At 47.6% G+C, this 21,424-nt stretch overlaps 1 protein-coding gene across 1 annotated transcript in view; it reads right to left on the reverse strand.

The window, feature by feature from the left end:
- The window catches only part of LOC142768316 (uncharacterized), a 42,079-nt gene extending 20,655 nt beyond the window's left edge, over positions 1-21,424 (reverse strand). The window contains exons 1-2 of the mRNA XM_075870285.1: positions 21,235-21,424; positions 18,471-18,618 (exon numbers count right to left, since the gene is read on the reverse strand). Of these exons, the coding sequence (XP_075726400.1) occupies positions 18,471-18,618; positions 21,235-21,395 (309 nt within the window). The 5' untranslated portion in view covers positions 21,396-21,424. The remainder of the gene's footprint in view (positions 1-18,470; positions 18,619-21,234) is intronic.

A 21,424-nucleotide genomic window follows, 5' to 3' on the forward strand; every position in this document is an offset into this window, starting at 1 on the left:
GTGAGAATTAGGAGCGCCGGCTGTGAGATCAAACGTTTGTTAAAGTCGGATGGCAGTCTTGGAGTCACCGATGATGCAGCATGCTTGGGTTGAAGCGTCGGCAAGAGCGATGTCTGCTTCTTCGCCTTCTTCGGGTTTGTTTGCACGAATGGTGCCAGTTGCGGTAATTATGTACTGCGGTCCGGTGGCGACAGTGAGAGTCACGACCCGATGCGTAGGATATTCCGCTGCGTCTACATACGCCACGTGCATAGCTTTCGCGTAGCGCTTACCTAGTTGCTTGGCGCGTTTACTCATCTTTGCGGGTTATAATCAGTGTGCATACTGCGTGGTATGAGGGGAATCATGAAGGTGCCACTAATTTCCGAAGGAATTGGGAGTTTCTGGCAAAACTTGAAGATGTAAGGTATGCCGAGTGCGCACATAAGATGACGTCCTGTAAGAGTTTGGCCTAATAGTTCGTAGTGCAATATGCGTCGGGTTTCAATGAATTCGTCTATAGTATTGTGAAGTTCTAAATCATTGAGTTTCGCATCAGGCGTAGACATTGGGAGATGCAGCGCGCACTTGTAGCAGTGCCTGATCATTAGTTTAGTTCTTTTCTTGTCGGCGAGTGTAAGTTCCATAAATAGAGCAACGTAAAGGATTCTGCTTATGGAGAGGGCGGTCACCAGTCGTATGAGAATGGCCTCTTTCATGCCATGCTGTTTATTGGTGATGAGGGAGATGAGCCTAGAAGTCTGATAGACATGATGATGTTGTAGTTGCATTGTTTCGGAATTGCCGCCGTTCTGCTGAATGCGGAAAGCCAACACGCGAATGGTAGGGACTGATCATATAAGGTGATGTTTTATACGCAGATTTATCGTGGGAAGGTCTCTGTTGTAGGGAGATCTAGTTCGATAGACAAGTAATTCTGACTTTTGGGGCGAGCAGGACAATCCTCGTTATTCAGGGTAAGTTGTGATTCTATCAATAGCCAAATGAAGTGCATCCTGGATCTCTCCGTCGCTACCTCTGTCAATCCACAAGGAGATATCGTCCGCGTATATGCTATGGTGGAGGTCAGGAATATCTTCTAGAAGTGGCGGAAGGTGAAGCATGGCCCGGTTGAAAAGAAATGGAGAGAGGACCGACCCCTGTGGTGTCCCTTTCCCACCGAGTGTGATGGAAGGTGCAGGCAAATCGTTGACCGAGAGTGTGGTTGTCCTGTTGGTTAAAAAGTAGCGTATGTAGCGGTAGGTACGTGCGCGAACGTTGAGCGTGGCGAGAGCATCAAGGATGGATGAGTGTAGCACATTGTCAAATGCCTTGGTGAGGTCTACCTCCACAATAGCACGTGTCCCATACCGAGAGCCGTCTTCATCGTCGATAATGTGACTCTTCAGTTGCAGCATTACGTCCTGTGTCGAAAGCTTAGGGCGGAATCCGAACATTGTATGCGGGTAGAGGGCATGCTCTTCTATGTACCTTTGTAGTCTGGTGTGAATAACGTGCTCGAGTAACTTTCCGACACAATATGTGAGAGATATCGGCCGAAAGTCCTCGATAGTGAGTGATTTTCCTGGTTTAGGTATCAGAGTGACTGTGGTGGTTTTCCGTGATGTTGGTATTTCTCCTTACTCCCGAACCATTTGCAGATAAGGTGTAAGCGTTTCAAGTGATTCTTTGTCAAGGTTTCGTAAGGTTTTATTTAAAATTTTATCCGGGCCACGCGCTGATTGAGGTCTCAGTTGTGAAACTGTGGACCTTACTTCCGCTTTTGTAATCTGGGAAGCGAGGGCTGAATTATCTACCCCAGTGTAGCATGAGAGATCAAACGAAGTAGGAGTGACAATGTACCGACTAGATAAATTTCAGGTAACGTCTTTATCAGTACGTGGATAATTGTGCAGAACAGTGTTTAAGGAGTGGTGCTGAGAAGTTTTTGTCGGTGTTGGTTCTATCATACGCCGAAGAATATTCCAGGTTTTGGGCACGTTAGGTAAGCGTTCCATAACGTTACAAAGCTGATGCCAGTTCTGGCGGGAGAGCTGAAGAGTTCAATCTTCAATTCCACGTGTTAATAGAGCAATGCGCTTGCGTAATGAGCAGTTAAACTTGCTGGAGTTAGAGCGCTTGCGCAGACCAGCGAGGGCCTCCCACATGTGCAGGAGCTTGGTGTCTACCGTGTCGCCTACGGCGTCTTCTTTGGGAGTCTTGGCAGCACGCTTAACGTCTCGTAGCAAGGAAGCTGTCCATTGGTCGATCAAGGTGGCAGGTTCTGGAGATGCTGTTGCCCGCAATTCGCAGAAGACATCCTAGGCAATTAGGGCAAGCTGTTTGGATTTCCTGTGCTGCGGACCAGCCTTGGCAATCGTTTGTAATGTATAGTGGTCGCTGCCTAGATGTTCATAAAGGTTGCACCACTCTGCATGCGTAATGTTTGCAGTGAATGTGAGGTCAGGAGGGGTGTCTCTGGCAGCGCTGTTGCCCAACCGCGAAGGGTTTGCCGGGTCTGCGATAAGGGTGTAGCCAAGATTGTGGGTGTCTTGCCACAGCATTCGTCCTTTTCTGGTGTCGTGGATGTAGCCCCAAGTGGGTGAGGGAGCGTTAAAATCCCCTATCACGAGGAGAGGGAAAATCCTTGCTGAATTTTGACATAAGAGAGGAGCTTGTGGAAGCCATGTGGTTGTCGTAGACTGCTGTAAATATTGACCAAGAACATACTGGTGGGTGCCCGGCGTGATGAGGAGAGGATTTCCAATGTAACGTGTGGCACTGTATCAGAGAGCGAGGGGTGTTGAATAACAGGGATATTTCGTTTCACGTGGTTGGTAAGGACTTCGCGACTGTCAGGGACTTGAGCAGCCGTAAAGGAAGCGTATTCGACCAGCTTAGCCTGTCCGCCCAATTCCTGTTAAGCAATAATATCTGGTGCATCTGTTTCTTTGAGTGTCGATAGTAATTGTTGTAGCACGCTCCTCTTACGGCGGTAGCCACGGCAGTTCCACTGCCAGATGCTGTACTGAGTGTGTGGATTACTCTTGGCTATCTTGTTTAATGCGGCCATAAGGCTTCTGATGCGAGTGTGAGCGAGAGTGATGTGTACACCGCTCAACCTCTGTGACTCTGCTATTGTATCTGGCGAGAAGACTCAAAAGTGTGGCTTCAAGGTTGTGCTGGATAGTTGTCGCTCGAGCTTCTAGCTTTCCGTCGAGCATTTGTGTGAGTTGGTGCTCTAACTCTGCTGTGAAGATTGAATCGAGGGATCGCTCTAGCGTTTGCGCAATGGTTTGTTCAAACATTAGTGGTAACTGCCGTTCAAGTACGGTTTCAATCGTCTCATAGAATTGCTGCTGCGGTACAGATTCTACAGGCAGAATGGGTGCTGAGGCTGTAAGCGGTTGCGATGATGTTGTGGCTGGTTCTTCGGTGTCTGGAGCCTTTCCTTTAGGGGGGTGAGGGCGGAATCGGCATGGAGGTTAGCAGAGTGAAGCAGAGAAGAGGATGGAGGTTACTAGGCAAGTTGTTTTCGAGGAGCAGCGTGTTCAACGTGAAGTTCTTGTACTAACGTACGGATTGAACGCAGCTCTAGTGTGATAGTACTTAACATGGTTTCCTTATTAGGTGTGGTCGTGTGTGTAGTTTTAGGCGCTGTATTATGTATAGGAGCAGGTTGGGAAGCAATGCTAGCCCAGCTTACCGTAGCGGTGGCAAGAGTGAGACAGGGTTGCCACTACTGAAGGGGGGGGGGGGGGGGCATCCGAAGCCTCGGGCGCCGCAGATCCCAATTGGAGCTCCTGGGTTTTTGCGCCGCTGCTTTGATTGGCTGCGTGAGCCACGACGCTTCGAGGTTGGACTGGGACTGCGGGAGCGGGTTCGTTGGTTGCGAAACTTTATTGTGGTCCTGCAAGGTGCGCGTCAGCGCGCAGTGGGCGACTCCCATGTCGGGACCGTTAAGCCAAGCCTATTGGCCGCACCGCGGGCCTGCTGGACGGCCCAAAGTTGGTCGGACAGGAAGGAGCTGCGTAGGTCCGCATCCCACCTTACCGATTAGGTGTTGGGATTAGTGTACATTGCCTTGCACTCCCAGAGCATGTGCGCCAGCGTGGATACATCCCCACATGCGGGGAAAGCGTCATTGGGGAATACGTCAGGATAAATAGCGTGAATGGATCTCAGGTTAGGGTACGTGTAGGCCTGCAGTAGTCTGAGCATAAGGGCCTGTGGCCTATTAGCTTTTGCATCAGGGAGTGGATATAGTTTTCGCGCGAGGTGATTTGATTGATTTGTGGGGTTTAACGTCCCAAAACCACCATATGATTATGAGAGACGCCGTAGTGGAGGGCTCCGGAAATTTTGACCACCTGGGGTTCTTTAACGTGCACCCAAATCTGAGTACACGGGCCTACAACACTTCCGCCTCCATCGGAAATGCAGCCGCCGCAGCCGGGATTTGAACCCGCGACCTGCGGGTCAGCAGCCGAGTACCTTAGCCACTAGACCACTTCGCGCGAGGTGAAAATGTTTTGTTATTTCGTTGTACGGGGCAGAGGCGTCCCTGTTTTCCGCAGCGCCGTCGGCCCCGAATCGTTGCCGGGAACCGGCGCCGTCGGTTAGCGCGTGCGCCGCCTCGTGGGCAGACTCGTTGAGGTTGGGGGGAGCGCCTTGGACCTGTCCAACATGTGCAGGAAACCAGATAAGTAGGTGGTTCTCGATACCGTCGTGGCCACCACTCTGAAGCACGCGCAGGGCTTTCTTGGAGATTACACCGTGCTCAAAAGCGTGAATAGCTGACCTAGAGTCACTACAGATGACCTCACTTTTACCTTCCAGGAAGGCCAGGGCCATGGCCACTTGCTCGGCAATCGTCGGGTCGTCAGTGTGAACCGATGCGCAGTTGGTGATTTGCTGTTTGGAGTCGACGACGACTGCGGAGGAGGCGCGGCTTCCACAGTACGCTGCCGCGTCGACAAAGGTGACGACGTGCTTCTCACTGAATCTGCTTGCGAAGAGTGGCAGCTCTAGGCCGTCGCCTACCGCGATTATGCCCGGGATGGACATTCCTCGGTATCGGTGCCACGGTGATGAGGTCGTGAATCTCACGGGGCACCTGTCTCATCTTCTCGTCCACTTCAGCTGGAGAGTGACCGAGCTCTCGGAGTATAAGTCTGCCGGTCTGGGAGCTTGAAAGGCACGCGAGCTGGTACCGCTCCTGCGCTTCGGCAATCTCCTCCAACGTATTGTGTACTCCGAGCTGAAGCAGGCGCTCGGTGCGCGTCCTGATCGGGATACCGAGGGCCCGCATGGTAATTTTTCTGAGCAAGACATTGATCTTGTCACGCTCGGCACGCTGCCAATTGTGCATAGCCGCGACATATGAAAAGTGACAAAGCACAAAGGCATTCACCAGGCGGATTAGGTTGTCTTCCTTGAGGCCTTGGTAGCGGTTGGCCACCCGCCGAACCAGCTGGACCGCGTTATCCATGTTGGCGGTGAGCTTGAGTAAAGTCTTGCCGTTTGAACCATTGGACTCGATGGTCATGCCGAGGACCCGAATGGAGTCGACTCTGGGTATTGCGCCGCCATCTCCGGTGTAGAGAGCTTAATCTTATTCTTCGACATCGACTGTTAGTTTTTGGGCTAGGGCACTCGCCTAGTGGGTTGGTAGCGGAGCAGCTCGGACTTTTTTGGGGAACACCTGAGGTCTGTGGGACGGAGGTAATCTTCTGTGGTGTCTATGGCCTCCTGGAGGGAGCGCTCGACTTGCCCGTCACTGCCACCTGTGCACCAAATGGTAATATTGTTAGCGTAAATTGTGTGGTTAATGCCTTCGATACATGAGAGCCTCTTGGACAACCCGACCATGACAAGGTTGAACAGGGTGGGCGATATCACTGACCCTTGTGGCGTGCCGCGCGAGCCCAGCTCAATCTTCTTGGAGACAAGGTCTCCCACTCTGAGGGTAGCTCTCCTACGGGTCAAGAACGATTTGACATATTCGTAGAATCTGACTCCAAGGCTGAGCTCAGCAGTCGACCGCAACACGAAAGAGTGAGTAACACATTCGAAGGCTTTCTCTAAGTTGAGGGCGAGAATGGCCTGCATGTCTCGAGTGTTGCAGTCGATGACTTGGTGCTTGAGCAGCTGCATGGCGTGTTGCGTCGAAAGCTTGGCCCGAAAACCAATCATGGTGTGCGGGTAGAGCCCATTTTTGTCCAGGTACCGAGTCAACCTATTGAGTACCACATGCTCGGCCACCTTTCCCACGCAGGATATGAGCGAAATGGGGGGCATGTTGTCCAAGTTGGGTGGCCTCCCTGGCTTGGGAATGAGCACGGTGCGTGCGACCTTCCACGCGTCGGGGACCTCGCCGCTCTTCCATGCCTCGTTGATGACTTCGGTGACGTAGTCGGTTGACCGGTCGTCCACGTCGCGCAGGGCCTTATTAGTTATGCAGTTGGGGCCCGCGGCAGACCTTCCATTGAGCCCGTGGAGCGCCTGCCGAACCTCTTCGTGGCATATCTCGGCGTCCAGTTCAGTGTTGGTTGGTCCCGAATACTTGGGGTACGTTGTTGCGAGGTTCGAGTCAACAGCGAGGTACTTTTGCACCAGCTACTTCAAAACCTATTCTTCTGAAGAAGACTTCTTGGCTTCGTGCATGGCTCACGCTAGTACTTTCCATTGGGTAGTTTTGGTGTTAGCTTCGCTGAGCAGGTGCTTGAGCAGGTTCCATGTCCCTCCATTACGCATCTGGCCGTCTACCGAGTTGCACACCTTGTCCCATTGCTGCTTGGAGAGGACGCGGCAGTGCTCCACGATTGTCTTGATTAGGCCGGAGATTTTCTTGCGCAACCTGTGATTGAGGCACTGGCCTTTCCAGCAGGCGAGAAGTGACTGCTTCGCCTCGAGCAGGTGGGCAAGGCGGCTGTTCATTTTTTCAACCGGAAGTTCAGTACTAATATTCTTCGTGGTACTTATGACGTCCTCTCTGAGCTGGCTAATCCACTGCTCGAGGCTTGGCCTTGTTGCAGGTAGGGGTCGGTCGTTGCGGACTTTGCGAAATTGGTCCCAGTTTGTGCAAGAAAACCCCCGTGCCCTCTTTCGAACCACTAAGAACTACGTCACCAGGACGTAATGGTCACTACCTAAGTCAATGTTTGAGTTGGCCCACTGTAAATTGGGTAGATTCTTGACGAAGGTCAAGTCGGGAGTTGAGTCTCTACAGGATGAGGTGCCAAACCGTGTGGGAAATGCCTTGTCGGTGATTAGAGTCAGATCCATGTCAGTCGCGTTCTGTCATAGTTCCGCGCCCTTTCTGGTATTGTACGGGTAGCCCCAAGTGTGGTGCGGAGCATTAAAATCGCCCGCTAATACCAGAGGGTCGGGACCGACCAGGTTGACGGCCTTCGTTATGAGGGCCTTGAAGCGCTGTCATCGGTTCTTAGCGCTACTGTACGCGTTAAAAAGAAAGATGCTGCTTTGGTCCAAGCTGCGCGGCAGAATCTCGGTCATGACACATTCGGCGCTGCTTGTGGCCTTTTTGAAATCGTGAGAGATGTGTGTGAGCTTGTTACTGACCAAGGTTCAGACGCCCCGGCCACCAGAATAACGGAAGACGAGCTGGTAACCACTCAGTGTGACATTTGGGGTAAATGTTTCCTGAAGCAGAATGACGAGGGGTTTTTCGCTAGAGCATCGAATGTAGCGCTGCAAGGACGCCTTTTTACTGGGGAAGCCCCTGCATTTCCATTGCCAAATGAGAAACGTCTCATTTGGCTTGGCCATCTTGGTGCATTTGTGGGCTGGTGCTGCCCTCAGATTGGCTAAGAATAGCGTGAACGATGGGGCCCGTAGCACCAGGCTGGGGTTGTACGACGGTGGTTGAGGTCAGCGCGGATTTCACTACACTTTCTAGAAAGGACTCTACCTTGGAAACTCGGTCGTTTCGCGTGGCCAAGGTAATCTGCAGTCGGGCGAAATTCTTCCCGAGCTTATTGATGCTTTCACTGAGCGCGGATAGCGTGTTTCGAAGCTCAGACCTGACTCGAACTGCCACACCTTCCTGTTCGTAGGCGACGGCCCTCTTCTTCAGAGCACTTTGACCCTCACTGCTGCTGTCGCCGGCTTCAGTGCTTTGCACCTACATGGGTAGGGGCATTGTATTGGCGATGCAGGCGGCGGTGGGTTGTGGTGGTGGGTTTCTCTCGTTCTTAATCTAGGCAATTTCGGACATAAGCCTGTTTATGGTTTCCCTCAATGCAGCGTTCTCGCGTTTCAGCTGGGGAATCTCGGGCGCACTCGCTGCATGCTCTAGGAGTGACCCCGACAGTACCTCAGCTGACCCTCCTCTGTCCGTGTCGGCCCTGGTTATAGAGCCCGACTTATTGCTCCTCGCTGACACCCCGCTAGACTGCTGTTGACGCCCGGTAGACCTGGATCGAGACCTGGAGCGGCTCCCAGACTTGTGGCGCCGCGCTCCTCTTCGGGACCGGAAGTGGCTCCTGGACCGGGAACGGCCAATGGAAAGGGACCGAGAACGTCGCCTGGAACGGGCCCCAGAACAGCGTGACTGCTGGAAGTACTGCCCATTCGTTGGGGGTGATGGTGGTGCCGTGGCTTGGCCTTGATCGGCGGTGCGAGACTTTTCCCAGTGCCTTCGTCGCACGACATACGGGATCTGAAATCTTTGCCTACAGTCCTTGTCAGCCGTGAGGTGTTGCCCACCACACAGCTTGCAGTTAGGGGTACGCTTGTGTTGTGCGTCAGGATTCGAAGCGCCGCCGCCATGACATATGACGTCGCCTGGGCTGGGACACACACCAGCATGGTGACCGCGCCGACCACAAGCGTAGCAAATGTCTATTTTCTTGCGATAAAGCGAACATTGCACATAGGTGGGCCGTAGCGTACAAAGTTTGGGACTCTATGACCGTCGAAGGTGACGATTACCGTGCCAGTGCTGCCTATGCGCTTGGCGGCCAGGGCGAGTGGATTTATTTCATTTGTGATCTTCTTGTCAATATCATTCGGGCCGTCGACGAGTGGAGTACCTCGGATCATGCCCTTGCACGTGGAATGAGGGGCGGCCTCGTAGGCACTGACCTCGCATGTTCGGCCCACGACGACAATCTGCCGAACTTTGACGTAGTGGTTGGCATTTTCCCTTCTAGGTGTGCTGACAGACATAATAATCTGCTGCACGTCGGGGCATAGCGTGTCGCTAGGCTTCACCTCCTGGCATTATGGATGAGCATCTTGTGTGGAAGTCGTGGTTGAGAGAAACTGTTGTTGTTGGAGCTTAGCTCTTTCTTGGCGACGATAAATGAGAAGGCGAGGTTTCTGGTAGCAATGAGGACAGGCTTTGTCACCTGTCTGGTGGGCTTGGCCACACAGGAGACACTTAGGGGGCATGGATGAGCAGCAGCAAGGTTGGCTGTGCCACACAGCGTACAGATTACGGCATTTGGTTTGGGGCAGACATCGGAACGGTGGCCGACTGCCGCGCATTTGTCGCAGACTTCGATGCGCTTCTAATATAGGTAATATTTGTATCCGGCTCCTCGATAGTAGACATGGAAAGGGACTTAGTCGCCATCGAAAACAATAAGTACGTGTTTGTCTTTCCCATTAGGCGAACTTGTAGTATCGTAGGGTTGCAGTCATTAACAAGACTTGCTGAGATGTCTTCAGGAGAGTCGTGAGGAGGAATATTGTGGAACACTCCCTTTGCTGTGTTCTCAGGGGACGTAACGTAGGATCGAACGTCATAGGTTTCAGTTTCCACCTGTAGTTTGAAGATCCGACTGTATATTTCTGCGTTAGAAAGATGAGGTGTGCTTACTATGATGAGATTAACTTTAGCGCATGTGCGGTAAATGTCCTCTTTGAGTAGCGTTGCATGCAGATCCACTTCGCGTAGAATAGCATCGCGCAGTTGTGCTTCCCCCACTTTGGAGAGGTTGAGGCCATCCCTCGGTTGAAGCACAACTTTGACGTGATCATCTAGCAGACGCGGTTGCCTAGGTTTGCAAGGGAGAAGCTGGGCAGATCTATTCAGCATAGGGATATCGGACGCGCTTAACTTCGGTAACTTGAGGTTCTCACTCATCATCATCATCATCATCATCATCATCATCAGCCTGACTACGTCCACTGCAGGACAAAGGCCTTTCCCAAGTTCCACCAGTTAACCCGGTCATGTGCTTGCTGCTGCCAATTTATACCCGAAAACTTCTTAATCTCATCTGCCCACCTAACCTTCTGTCTCCCCCTAACCCGCTTCCCCTCTCTGGGAATCCAGTTAGTTACCCTTAATGACCAGCGGTTATCCTGTCTACGCGCTACATGCCCGGCCCATGTCCATTTCCTCTTCTTTATTTCAACTATGATATCCTTAACCCCCGTTTGTCCCCTAATCCACTCTGCTCTCTTCTTGTCTCTTAAGGTTACACCTACCATTTTTCTTTCCATTGCTCGCTGCGTCGTCCTCAATTTAAGCTGAACCCTCTTTGTAAGTCTCCAGGTTTCTGCTCCGTAGCTAAGTACCGGCAAAATACAGCTGTTATATACCTTCCTCTTGAGGGATAGTGACAATCTACCTGCCATAATTTGAGAGTGCTTGCCGAATGTGCTTTACCCCATTCTCATTCTTCTAGTTACTTCAATCTCGTGGTTAGGCTCTGTGGTTATTACCTGCCCTAAGTAGACATAGTCTTTTACAACTTCAAATGCACTATTACCGATCTCGAAGCGCTGCTCCTTTCCGAGGTTGCTGTACATTACTTTCGTTTTCTGCAGACTAATTTTAGGACCCACCTTTCTGCTCTCCTTGTCTAACTCCGTAATCATGAGTTGCAATTCATCCCCTGAGTTACTCAGCAATGCAATGTCATCGGCGAAGCGCAGGTTACTACGGTACTCTTCATTAACTCTTATCCCTAATTGTTCCCATTCTAGGCTTCTGAAAACCTGCTGTAAGCACGCGGTAAATAGCATTGGGGAGATTGTGTCCTCCAGCCTTACACCCTTCTTGATTGGTATTCTGTTGCTTTCTTTGTGAAGCACTATGGTAGCAGTTGATCCCCTGTAGATTTCTTCCAGAATGTTTATCTATACTTCATCTACGCCCTGATTCCGCAGTGTCTGTATGACGGCTGATATTTCTACTGAATCAAACGCCTTCTCGTAATCTATGATGGCTATGTATAGTGGTTGGTTATATTCTGAGCATTTCTCTATTACCTGATTGATAGTATGAATGTGGTCGATTGTTGAGTAGCCTGTTCGAAGTCCTGCTTGTTCCTTTGGTTGATTGAATTCTAATGTTTTCTTTACTCTGTTAGCAATTACCTTTGTAAATAGCTTGTATACTACAGAGAGCAAGCCAATCAGCCTGTAATTCTTCATGTTCTTGTCATCTCCTTTCTTATGTTTTAGGATGATGTTAGCGTTCTTCCAAGACTCTGGTACTCTTCCCGTCAGGAGACACCTCGTAAACAGGGTGGCTAGTTTTTCTAACACAATCTGTCCTCCATCTTTCAGCAGATCTGATGTTACCTGATCCTCACCAGCAGCTTTGCCTTTTTGCATGCTCTCCAAAGCTTTTCTGACTTCTTCTATCATTACTGGTGGGTTGTCATCTGGGTTACTGCTAGTTCTTATAGTATTAAGGTCCTGGTTGTCTCGGCTACTGTACATATCTCTGTAGAACTCCTCCGCTATTTTAACTATCCTATCCATATTGGTAGTTATTTTGCCTTCTTTGTCCCTTAGTGCATACATCCGACTTTTGCCTATCCCAAGTTTCCTCTTCACTGCCTTGACGCTTCCTCCTTTTTTCAGAGCTTGTTCAATTCTCTCCTTGTTATACCTTCTTACATTGCATGCCTTACGTGTATTAATCAAATTCGAAAGCTCTGCCAGTTCTATTTTGTCTGTTGTACTTGACACTTTCATGCTTTGACGCTTCTTAATTAGGTTCTTCGTTTCCTGGGAAAGCTTGCCAGTGTCCTGATTAACTACCCTGCCTCCAACCTCCACTGCACACTCCGTAATGATACTCGTTAGATTATCCTTCATTGTATCTACGCTAAGGTTGGTTTCCTCACTAAAAGCCGAGTACCTGTTCTGCAGCGACAGTCTGAATTCCTGTACTTTCCCTCTCAGTGATAGCTCATTGATTGGCTTCTTGCGTATCAGTTTCTGTCGTTCCTTCTTCAAGTCTAGGCGAATTCGAGACCGTACCATTCTATAGTCACTGCATCGTACCTTGCCAACCACTTCCACATCCTGCACGATTTCTGGGTGTGCAGTCGTTATAAAGTCTATTTCGTTCTTATTTTCGCCATTAGGGCTCCTCCGTGTCCACTTGCGGTTTTCTCGTTTTCGGTAGAAAGTATTCAAAATCCGCAAATTATTGCGTTCTGCGAATTCTACTAGTAGCTCTCCTCTGGTGTTTCTAGTGCCGATTCCATAATCTCCTACTGCCTGGTCTCCAGCCTGCTTCCTCCCTACCTTTGCATTAAAGTCGCCCATAACTACATTATACTGTGTTTTTACCTTACTCATTGGCGATTCCACGTCTTCATAGAAGCTTTCAACTGAAGCGTCATCATGGCTGGATGTAGGCGCGTAAGCCTGTACTGCCTTCATCTTGTATCTTTTATTCAGTTTATTTACAATACCTACCACCCTTTCATTATTGCTATAGTATTCTTCTATGTTGCCAGCTATGTTTCTGTGAATCAGGAACCCCACTCCTAGTTCTCTTCTGTCTGCCAAGCCCCGATAGCAAAGGACCTGCCCATTCTGTAGCTCAGTATAGGCCTCATCTGTCCTCCTAACCTCACTGAGCCCTATTATATCCCATTTATTACCCTCTAGCTCCATGAATAGTACAGCTAGACTTCCCTCACTAGATAAGGTTCTAGCGTTAAACTTTGCCAAGTTCAGGTTTCAATGGCGGCCTGTCCGGATCCAGAGATTCTTAGCACCCTCTGCTGCGTTGCAGATCTGACCGCCGCCGTGGTCAGTTGCTTCGCAGCTCCTGGGGACAGAGGGCCGTGAGTTATTTGACGTATGCATGAGGGGGGTAGTGGCCAGATACTGCATCAGCGTGGCCAATCCTTCTCTGGTGAGGGAGTGCGTTTCCGGCGGTGGTTACCGGTGAGGCCGCACCCCAGGCCTCTTCTTGCAGTTCCATCAACACGCGGATTTTTTTTTTAATCCGGTTGCGAACTGCGCGGCACCGGGATTTGAACCACTCAGGATTTGAACCACTAATTCTCACTCAGGTCGTATCAAATGATAGTACACTTCTACACTCATCTAAATTGCGTGCTGTCGTCAACTTCTCCAAACCGATGGCTGTGAAGCAATCATGGACTTTGTTGGGTTACCCCCGTATTCATAAACGCTGCTCGACTTGAACTTGACTGGCTACTGACTTCAATGCAGCGCAAACGCGTTTTGAACGCGCTCTATTTAAGCGGTGCCAAGGCAGCACAAATGCACACACGCATTTACAACGCGCTGCATTAAAAGCGGTTTAAGTGAAGTTCAAATCAAGAAGCGTTCATGCATACGGGTGTAATTCTACTGCTTTCGTCGATGTGTGCAGAAGTTCGCCTCTGCTGTTGCTCGTTTTACGTAACTTTCAGCAGCGCCACCAATATTTCTACATGGTCTTCCGAACGCGATGAAATGTTCCCCAATCTTCATCTTCTCCTCAATTTGTCGCCAATACTGCACCACAGCGACACTACAGCGGCAACTGAAAAACAAATTATTTGCCAGCGGTGTTCCATCCATACGTTTGTGGCTATACTATTGATGTAGTAATGGACCACAATGAATAATGCTGGTTCTTGTCGCTATAAAATCCATCGAATAATCTTGCTGGTTGGGCTCTTCGGCTGCAAAGAGATGACATCCGCATTATGTACCGTTAAGGTCACAAAAATGCTGATGCTTATGCACTGTTGCGGTAACCATTATTCATACGGAGCTTATCTATTTCTCCAGACCACGCGTTTTCAGCTCCCGACGCCCACGCTTTATATGCACCACAGGGCAATAATCCATGAAGAGCTGTGCTAGGTGATGTTCTATCGGAGGCACCAACACTTTCGACTGCTCAAACAATGCGAATCAATGCATCGTACTTAAGCATTCAGGTTGGCCTTCTGTACCGGCACAACTACTCACCAAATTTTAAGAAGTAGCCCCTAGTTACTCCCTGAACGCTGCTTACCGCTGTCTAATTTTGACCTGCAATGTGCAAACGCCGGCGTTTTCAAAACCTACGAGCGCCTACGGAAAATGTAGTGCTAACGAGGAATGTTTACCTTCGTTCGACAGCTCATTCGCGGTTGTCACCAAAGTCAGCGGTGAAAAAAATAACATGACATCCTGCAGCAGGGTAATCCACTGCAGCCACTTTCGTGCTCATACCACCCATTCTACAGCGTTAGAACTGACGTCTACCGAGCATTGCATTGGTAATGGCAGGTCAACTGATGGGCTGTCGTTGCGGTGGGTCATCTTACGCGGTACGTAGTAACCACTGGTCTTCCCACAGCAACTTCACAAGACCATACACATTTCTTCAACCGTTCTCTACTTTATCACGGTGCTCCTCGCGAATGCCTCAGTGACCACGCGTGAGCATTTTACTTTGATTTAATGTCAAAATTTCCAACAATGTCGAGTTGCACAGCTAAAGCCTAACACCCAAAGACGAACGATTTGACTGAGTGGCTTAATCGTACTCCGGGTGACATGCTTGTGACGCAGGTCACACCTGATCAAACAAACTTAACTTCACTCTTCTATCGGTGGTGAACTGGTAACAGTTTCCCCCTTTTCCCTTCTGTATGGTAGCCAACCTTCGCACATCGTCAACAATTTTCCGCCATACCTGCCGGAACCCTCAGACTGCGCGCCCGTCACGAAAGCCACTTGCTACACAGAAAAGTGTCGAAAGCCAGCCAAGCAACTTTTTTTGTGATGCATTGAAAAGTGGTACGCTTTATTTATTTATTTATTTATTTATTATACCCTCAGGGCCAGAGGCATTACAGAGGGGAGTGGTACAGAACAAAGGCATAACATGAGGTAGCATGGTTACAAAAAACGTTGTGTACATAAAAAGGAAAAGGATAGACAAAACAAATTAGTATTATCGCAACAATGTGGTCACACAAACACAGATTAAACATCAGATATTTCTGCATATAGAATATTGGCTAAGGCAGCACGGAACAGTTGGTTATCGGTGATACCCGCTATTTCAGCGGGAAGGTGGTTCCATTCCCGGGACGAACGGGGCAAGAATGACTGAGTGGCAGATTTTGTATGATAATAGTTAATGCCAACCTTGTGACGGTGGTCAATGCGATGGGAAATGTATAGTGGTTGGGGTAAGAGTTCGTTGCGCAGGAAGGAATGATAATATATTTTATGTAGCATGGTTAACCGAAAAAGTTTCTTGCGTGATGATAAAGAGGGAAGGGAAAGGCTGCTTTTCATTGAAGATATGCTGGCAGTACGGTTTTAGTTTGACAGGATAAAGCGAGCGGAATTATTTTGAACAAGCTCGAGAGAAGCGATTAGATTTTATTGGCTTGGATCTCATACTCATGCTGCGTACTCTAACTTGGGGCGTATTAAGGATTTGTAAAGCGATAATTTTAGTGACGATGGGGCTCTAGAAAAATTGCGGCGTAAATACCCTAACATGCTATTAGCGTTGTTGATGATATGTTCAATATGTGTTGACCAGCTGAGATTAGTTGTAATGTGCACTCCAAGGTACTTATATGATGTAACTAGTTCTAAAGCTATGTTGTTTAGGTAATAAGTTGACTGATGCTTGGGGTTGCGGGATACATGCATAACCTTACATTTGTTAATGTTTAATTCCATCAGCCAAGTTTGGCACCAGTTAGAAACAGCGGTTAGATCAGACTGAAGGATTCTAATGTCGTCACTATTATTAATCTTACGAAATATCACACAGTCGTCTGCAAACAAATGAATGTTAGAGCACAATTTTGAAGGGAGGTCATTAATATAGATAAGAAATAGAAGGGGCCCTAGGACAGATCCTTGTGGGACCCCAGAGCGCACTTCGCTGAAAGAAGAGTTAAAGCCATTAGCATGAACAAATTGGGTGCGGCGGGTAAGGAATGATTCAATCCATTGTAGCACGTTTCTATCAGGGTTGAGGTTACTTAGTTTGTGAAGTAGAAGTTGATGACAGACCTTATCGAATGCTTTAGAAAAATCTAAATGAATGCAGTCTGCTTGAGACGAACTGTCCAGGATAGTGTGCAGTTTTTCAGTGAAGGTTATGAGCTGTGTTTCACAGGAGTATGTTTTACGAAACTCGTGTTGCGCAGGAGTGAAAAAGGAGTTTGATTGCAGGAAATTTAGAAGATTTGTGAATAATACATGTTCTAGAAGCTTGCAGCAGGTGCTAGTAAGAGAAATGGGGCGATAGTTAGTAGGAGAACATTTATTTCCGGATTTATAGATAGGAACCACCTTCCCGATTTTCCATTGAAGAGGTAGCGTAGATTGATCGAGTGATTGCTGAAAAATTTTTGCCAAGATGATTGAGCTAGTTGCAGATGTATTTTTCAAAAATTTAGCGTCAACGCTGTCATAACCAGGTGAAGAATGAAACTTCAAATTGCTTATAAGGGCGGCAATACCAGGAGCGTCCATGTTCACTGGTGGCATTTGGACGTAATTGCAGTAAGGTAGGTGTGGCAAAGAGCTGTTGGATTTATGCGAAAAATTGTTTACAAATGTTTCATTAAGGACGCCAGCACATTCACTTTCAGAAATATAGTCACCATACATATCTAGGAGAGAGATGGAATCATTAGACGTCGGGTTAATAGTGCGCCAAAATTGTTTCACATTTGATTTTAGCATGGAAGGTAATACATTCGACATGAAATTTTCTTTAGCATTTTTAGAGTTGTCACATAGCTTCTTTGTAGGAAGCCCATTTTGCATTAGTCTGAGAAAGTTTAGCAGCACGATATAAACGTTTCTTTTTGTTTGATAGGCGTTTGATGCTTGGGTTTTACCATGGGCATTGTGCATGAGTCGTAATGAATTTCGTGGGGATGTACTTATCGGTTAGTCGGCGAACTTCGGAAGAAAACATATCCCAGTCAGTTTGAACAGTTCGCTCATCATAATCCTTCAAAAAAAACATCAAGGAATACCGCAAGTGCATCATTTATGGCCTCAAAATGTGCTTTCCTGTAGTTCCTTGTTATTTTTCTTTTCTTGCTACATGTGTGTGATGGCGCATTGATACAGAATGTGAGTAATGAATGGTCACTTATATCCGGTAAGCAGGTAATGTTGGATGCAAGGTCAGGTGTATTTGTTAAAATTAAGTCAAGGGTGTTGGCGGCGTGAGATGTTACCCGCGTGGGTAGTGTAACTAATTGTGTAAGCGAAAAAGTCGATAATAGTTGCAGGAATTCGCTAGCTTCGCTTGAAGATGGTGACAAAAAGGGTGGGGCGGCATGCCACTTTATGTTTGGGAGATTAAAATCACCAAAAAGAAACAAAGGACACGAAGGGAAACGGGTATGAATGATGTTAAGAACATCGTGTAATTCATTAACGAAAGTCGGTGATAAGGAAGGAGGGCGATAACATACACCAACAATGTACTTTTGGTGGCCTACTGTAAGTGAGCTAAATATTATTTCTAGATTGCTGCGCACGTGCACAGGCGAAGAAGGAATGTCCTTTGATATTGCCAACAAAACACCCCCTCCACGTTTTTCAGTGCGGTGGCAGCGATAAATTGAGAAGCGGGAGGAATTCAGAAAAAGTTCAGAATCACGCACATGCGCATTAGGCCAGGTTTCAGTTAGAGCGATTATATGGGCTGAACAAGTATCTATGGCGGAAGATAGAGCGTTATGTTTGTTAAGGATGCTTCTTATATTTGTAAAGAGAGCAGATACATAAGATAAGATCGGTTGTCCACTGCCCCTCTCGTTTTCCTACAGCGAGAAACTCGAGGCAGGATTAGAAGAATGACGTACACGTGCCGCTTGCGGCCGTATTTCTTGAACGGCATCGGTAACAGGGTCGTACATGTATTGTTTGTTACCGATTGACAACTTTTTATAGTGAAGTTTGAAAAGTGGTGAGCCGGGTTGCCTTTTTCCAAATTCTATTAGCTTTTTCCGCGCTGTACGAGTGTTTGTTGAGAAGTCTTCGGTTACTGAGATATTGTCTTCTTTGAGGCGAATGCGCATGGAAAGTAGTTTTTCTTTAGTCTTATAATTTGCAAACTTCGCTATAACTGGGTGACACTTGTTAGGCGAGTAAGTACCCAGGCGGTGCGCTCTTTCTCTGTCGCCGGACGGGAGAGTATAATTAGGTAGTAAATCAACTGTAGACACCAGTACAAAAGATTTTTGCACTTAGTTGGCTCACAGACGCACCTTAAGGACGCCCTTCGTGCTCATAACCGTTTTCTGGAAGTCCCTTTGGTACGAAAGCACGTTCAGGAGTCCGTAGTGCCTGATGCCTTCCCTACGCAGTGCGTTCAGATCATTGGAAGCGTCGTCCAAACCGTTCGGCGTAACATTCCTGCATAGAATATTTGAACTCTAATACGGCGACTGATAAAGCCACCTCCGCATAGTGAAATGTTTACAAGAAAGGAAATTTCATTATCTAGTAATTCTGAATATATGTTGCTTTAGGATGTGTACCCTGAAAAACATTCTTATGGGAGAACTGCTCCGAGGAACCGACGTCATCTAATGTCATCATTCGGCATATTATTAGCAGAGGAAACACACAAGTGGGAAATAGGATTGTGAGCAGTGTACTTTTTAAATATATTGCCATGGCACATATTCAAAAAGTAGCTAGTGCTGTAGCCATTCGTGAAAAAATATAGTTTCACTTAATGCTGGTGATTTGCATATTATTATTAGAGAGAGCTGGCTGATAGCGAAAAGCACCTACGAGCGGTGTCGTTCCCGAATACATGAATGCATGCAGACACACTTGTAGACAATGCTTGATCTGCAGCATCAGGCAGTTAACCCGAAAACCTAATTGGGCCTTGTTAGCACTGCCTTCTCAATCGCTAGACTTGCTGTGTTTTTCAATCAACAGCCGAACCATGCCACATCGAAACAGACATCTCTCAGTAGAACATGGCCGCTTCAAACTCTTATATGAAATGCCTGCTTGATATAAGCTCCTTAATTCGACAGCCATTATATTTGAAAAATATCGGATAATTCGGACATGTTTTCTGGTTCCAGTAAGCAAGTACATTGTTCAATTGTACTGAACCTTCGTTATTTCATATTGAGTCAGAACCGCGTTCATGCGGACAATCTTCGAAGCGTTGCATGCATGAAGCGTGAAAATTGAATAATTGATTTGTGGTGTTTAACGTCCCAAGCCACGATATATTTATGAGAGACGCCGTAGTGGAGGGCTCCGGAAATTTTGACCACCTGGGGTTCTTGAACGTGCACCCAAATCTGAGCACACAGGCCTACAGCATATCCGCCTCCATCGAAAATGCAGCTGCCACAGCCGGGATTTGATCCGCGACCTGCGGGTCAGCAGCCGTGTACGAAGAGTGAAAATTCACGAAAAAAAGAAGGCGTAAGTGTCATTCGCAAACAACCGATACGGCCACGGGTCAATACCCTAATTTTTACTTGGCGCATTAAAGTTTGGGCATCGCGCGTGGACTATCAAACGTAAATATGTTGGAAACTGTTGGATATTAACACAAAAACGTCGACAACTGGGCTCGTGAGTAAGGAATCGAACGCAAGTAGAATCAATGAAATGTTCTGAACTTCAGCCGCTGTCCGCACTGCTACAGTGATCACTACCTACAATTTGATGTGTGAACGATAAGTTGGTAGCCATACTTTCTAGCAAAAATATTTTCACAAGCGCGTGTGGTGTTGGTAGTAACGATACGTAACAAGAAACGCTTCAGAGCACGCTGCTAGCTCAAAGCTCTGGGCCATGAGCTACGCTGGCATTGTGAACTACGCCACGAATAACGTAATTCATGGCGTTTACACTACTTTTAGGCATAACTTGTTCAAGATTTACACAATCACACAGAAAATGAACATGCCTTAGAGAAAGAGACACTCACTCATTGTTTTCTTGTTACTCTCGGTAATTACTAAATGTGCCACTTGAGAAAGCTAAATTAATAGGCTCTGACGTAAGTTCAAGAAGTGCCCACCACGCCTTGTTCATTTTTCTCAATTGGTGAAGTATTCACTGCTGTTCTGGAAGACAACACGTGCAGGTCAAAACATTATCCGTGCTACTGATTATGCAGTGAGGAGTTTTGTTGTATTGTATGACAATGCTACAGACAAATTTGGGGAGGGGGGAGGGCAGAGTTTTGAGTAATGGCTGAATAAATTTCTAGAAGAATTGCTCGAAAATGAGCCCTTTATTTCCCCCAATTTGATGGTCTTCTAGAGATACTATCTGTAACAAAGCTTTTATGGAACCCATCGGCCTATCAGCTAACAATAATAACACCTTGCTGATACAATGGCCAGTGAAGGTGGCGTGGGTTCACAGGGGGGAACCATCACGCTCTAAAGAGCCAGTATATATTCATGTAATTTTCGATGCTTGAAAGACGCCCGAATAAAATATAAAATTGCATCCAGTGGCCTCGATATCTCGTCGCCACGCACTGTAGTTTCTTCTACGATGAAAGAGACAATGCTAAGGACTTGCGATTTTAGCAGCCCGACACGTTACGTGCTAAGCATCCGGAAATGTGAAGCGTGATGTTAGCACGTATCTTTTCCTTTTTGTTTCATTGGACTTCAAGCGCACATGTGACCACTGAAGGCGCGAGTCGCGTTTTAGAAATATTGAGCGTGATTGTGGAGTCATATTACTCGGAAAATTAGAGATGAAACAAAAGTGACTTATGAACCGCGATTCTGTGATAAAACGAAATGAAGAAAAAGTGTTTTCTGCGAAAATCATCACCGAAATTGCTTACTAAATCAATTGCTGTTTGTGTTCCTTTAAAGAAAAACAATCACTGCCTTTGATAAAAACAACGTAAGGCACTACTACGGTCTAGCTTCTCACTATTTTTATGCAATTAAGGTGTCTCTAGTATTAGCATAATGATCTTTGAGTAGTTTGAATCTTTTAAGGTATGTGCACTTGGTTTTCACTTACTGAAGGTGGAACGAAATTCCCAGCTGGACAAGCCTGTACTTCGGGCCCCTCTTCTGGAAGACATCCCAGCTGACGGGGTTCTTTTTTGCTTCAATGTGGCCATTGAATGTTATCACGTCGGTGTAGAAGAGATAGTCACAGTACTCCGCTTCCGGGTACATGTCTTCGGAGGTGGCTGTCTCGCTTACTG

This window comes from Rhipicephalus microplus, chromosome 8 (genome assembly GCF_043290135.1).
Source record: "Rhipicephalus microplus isolate Deutch F79 chromosome 8, USDA_Rmic, whole genome shotgun sequence".
NCBI classification, from domain to species: Eukaryota; Metazoa; Arthropoda; class Arachnida; order Ixodida; family Ixodidae; genus Rhipicephalus; species Rhipicephalus microplus.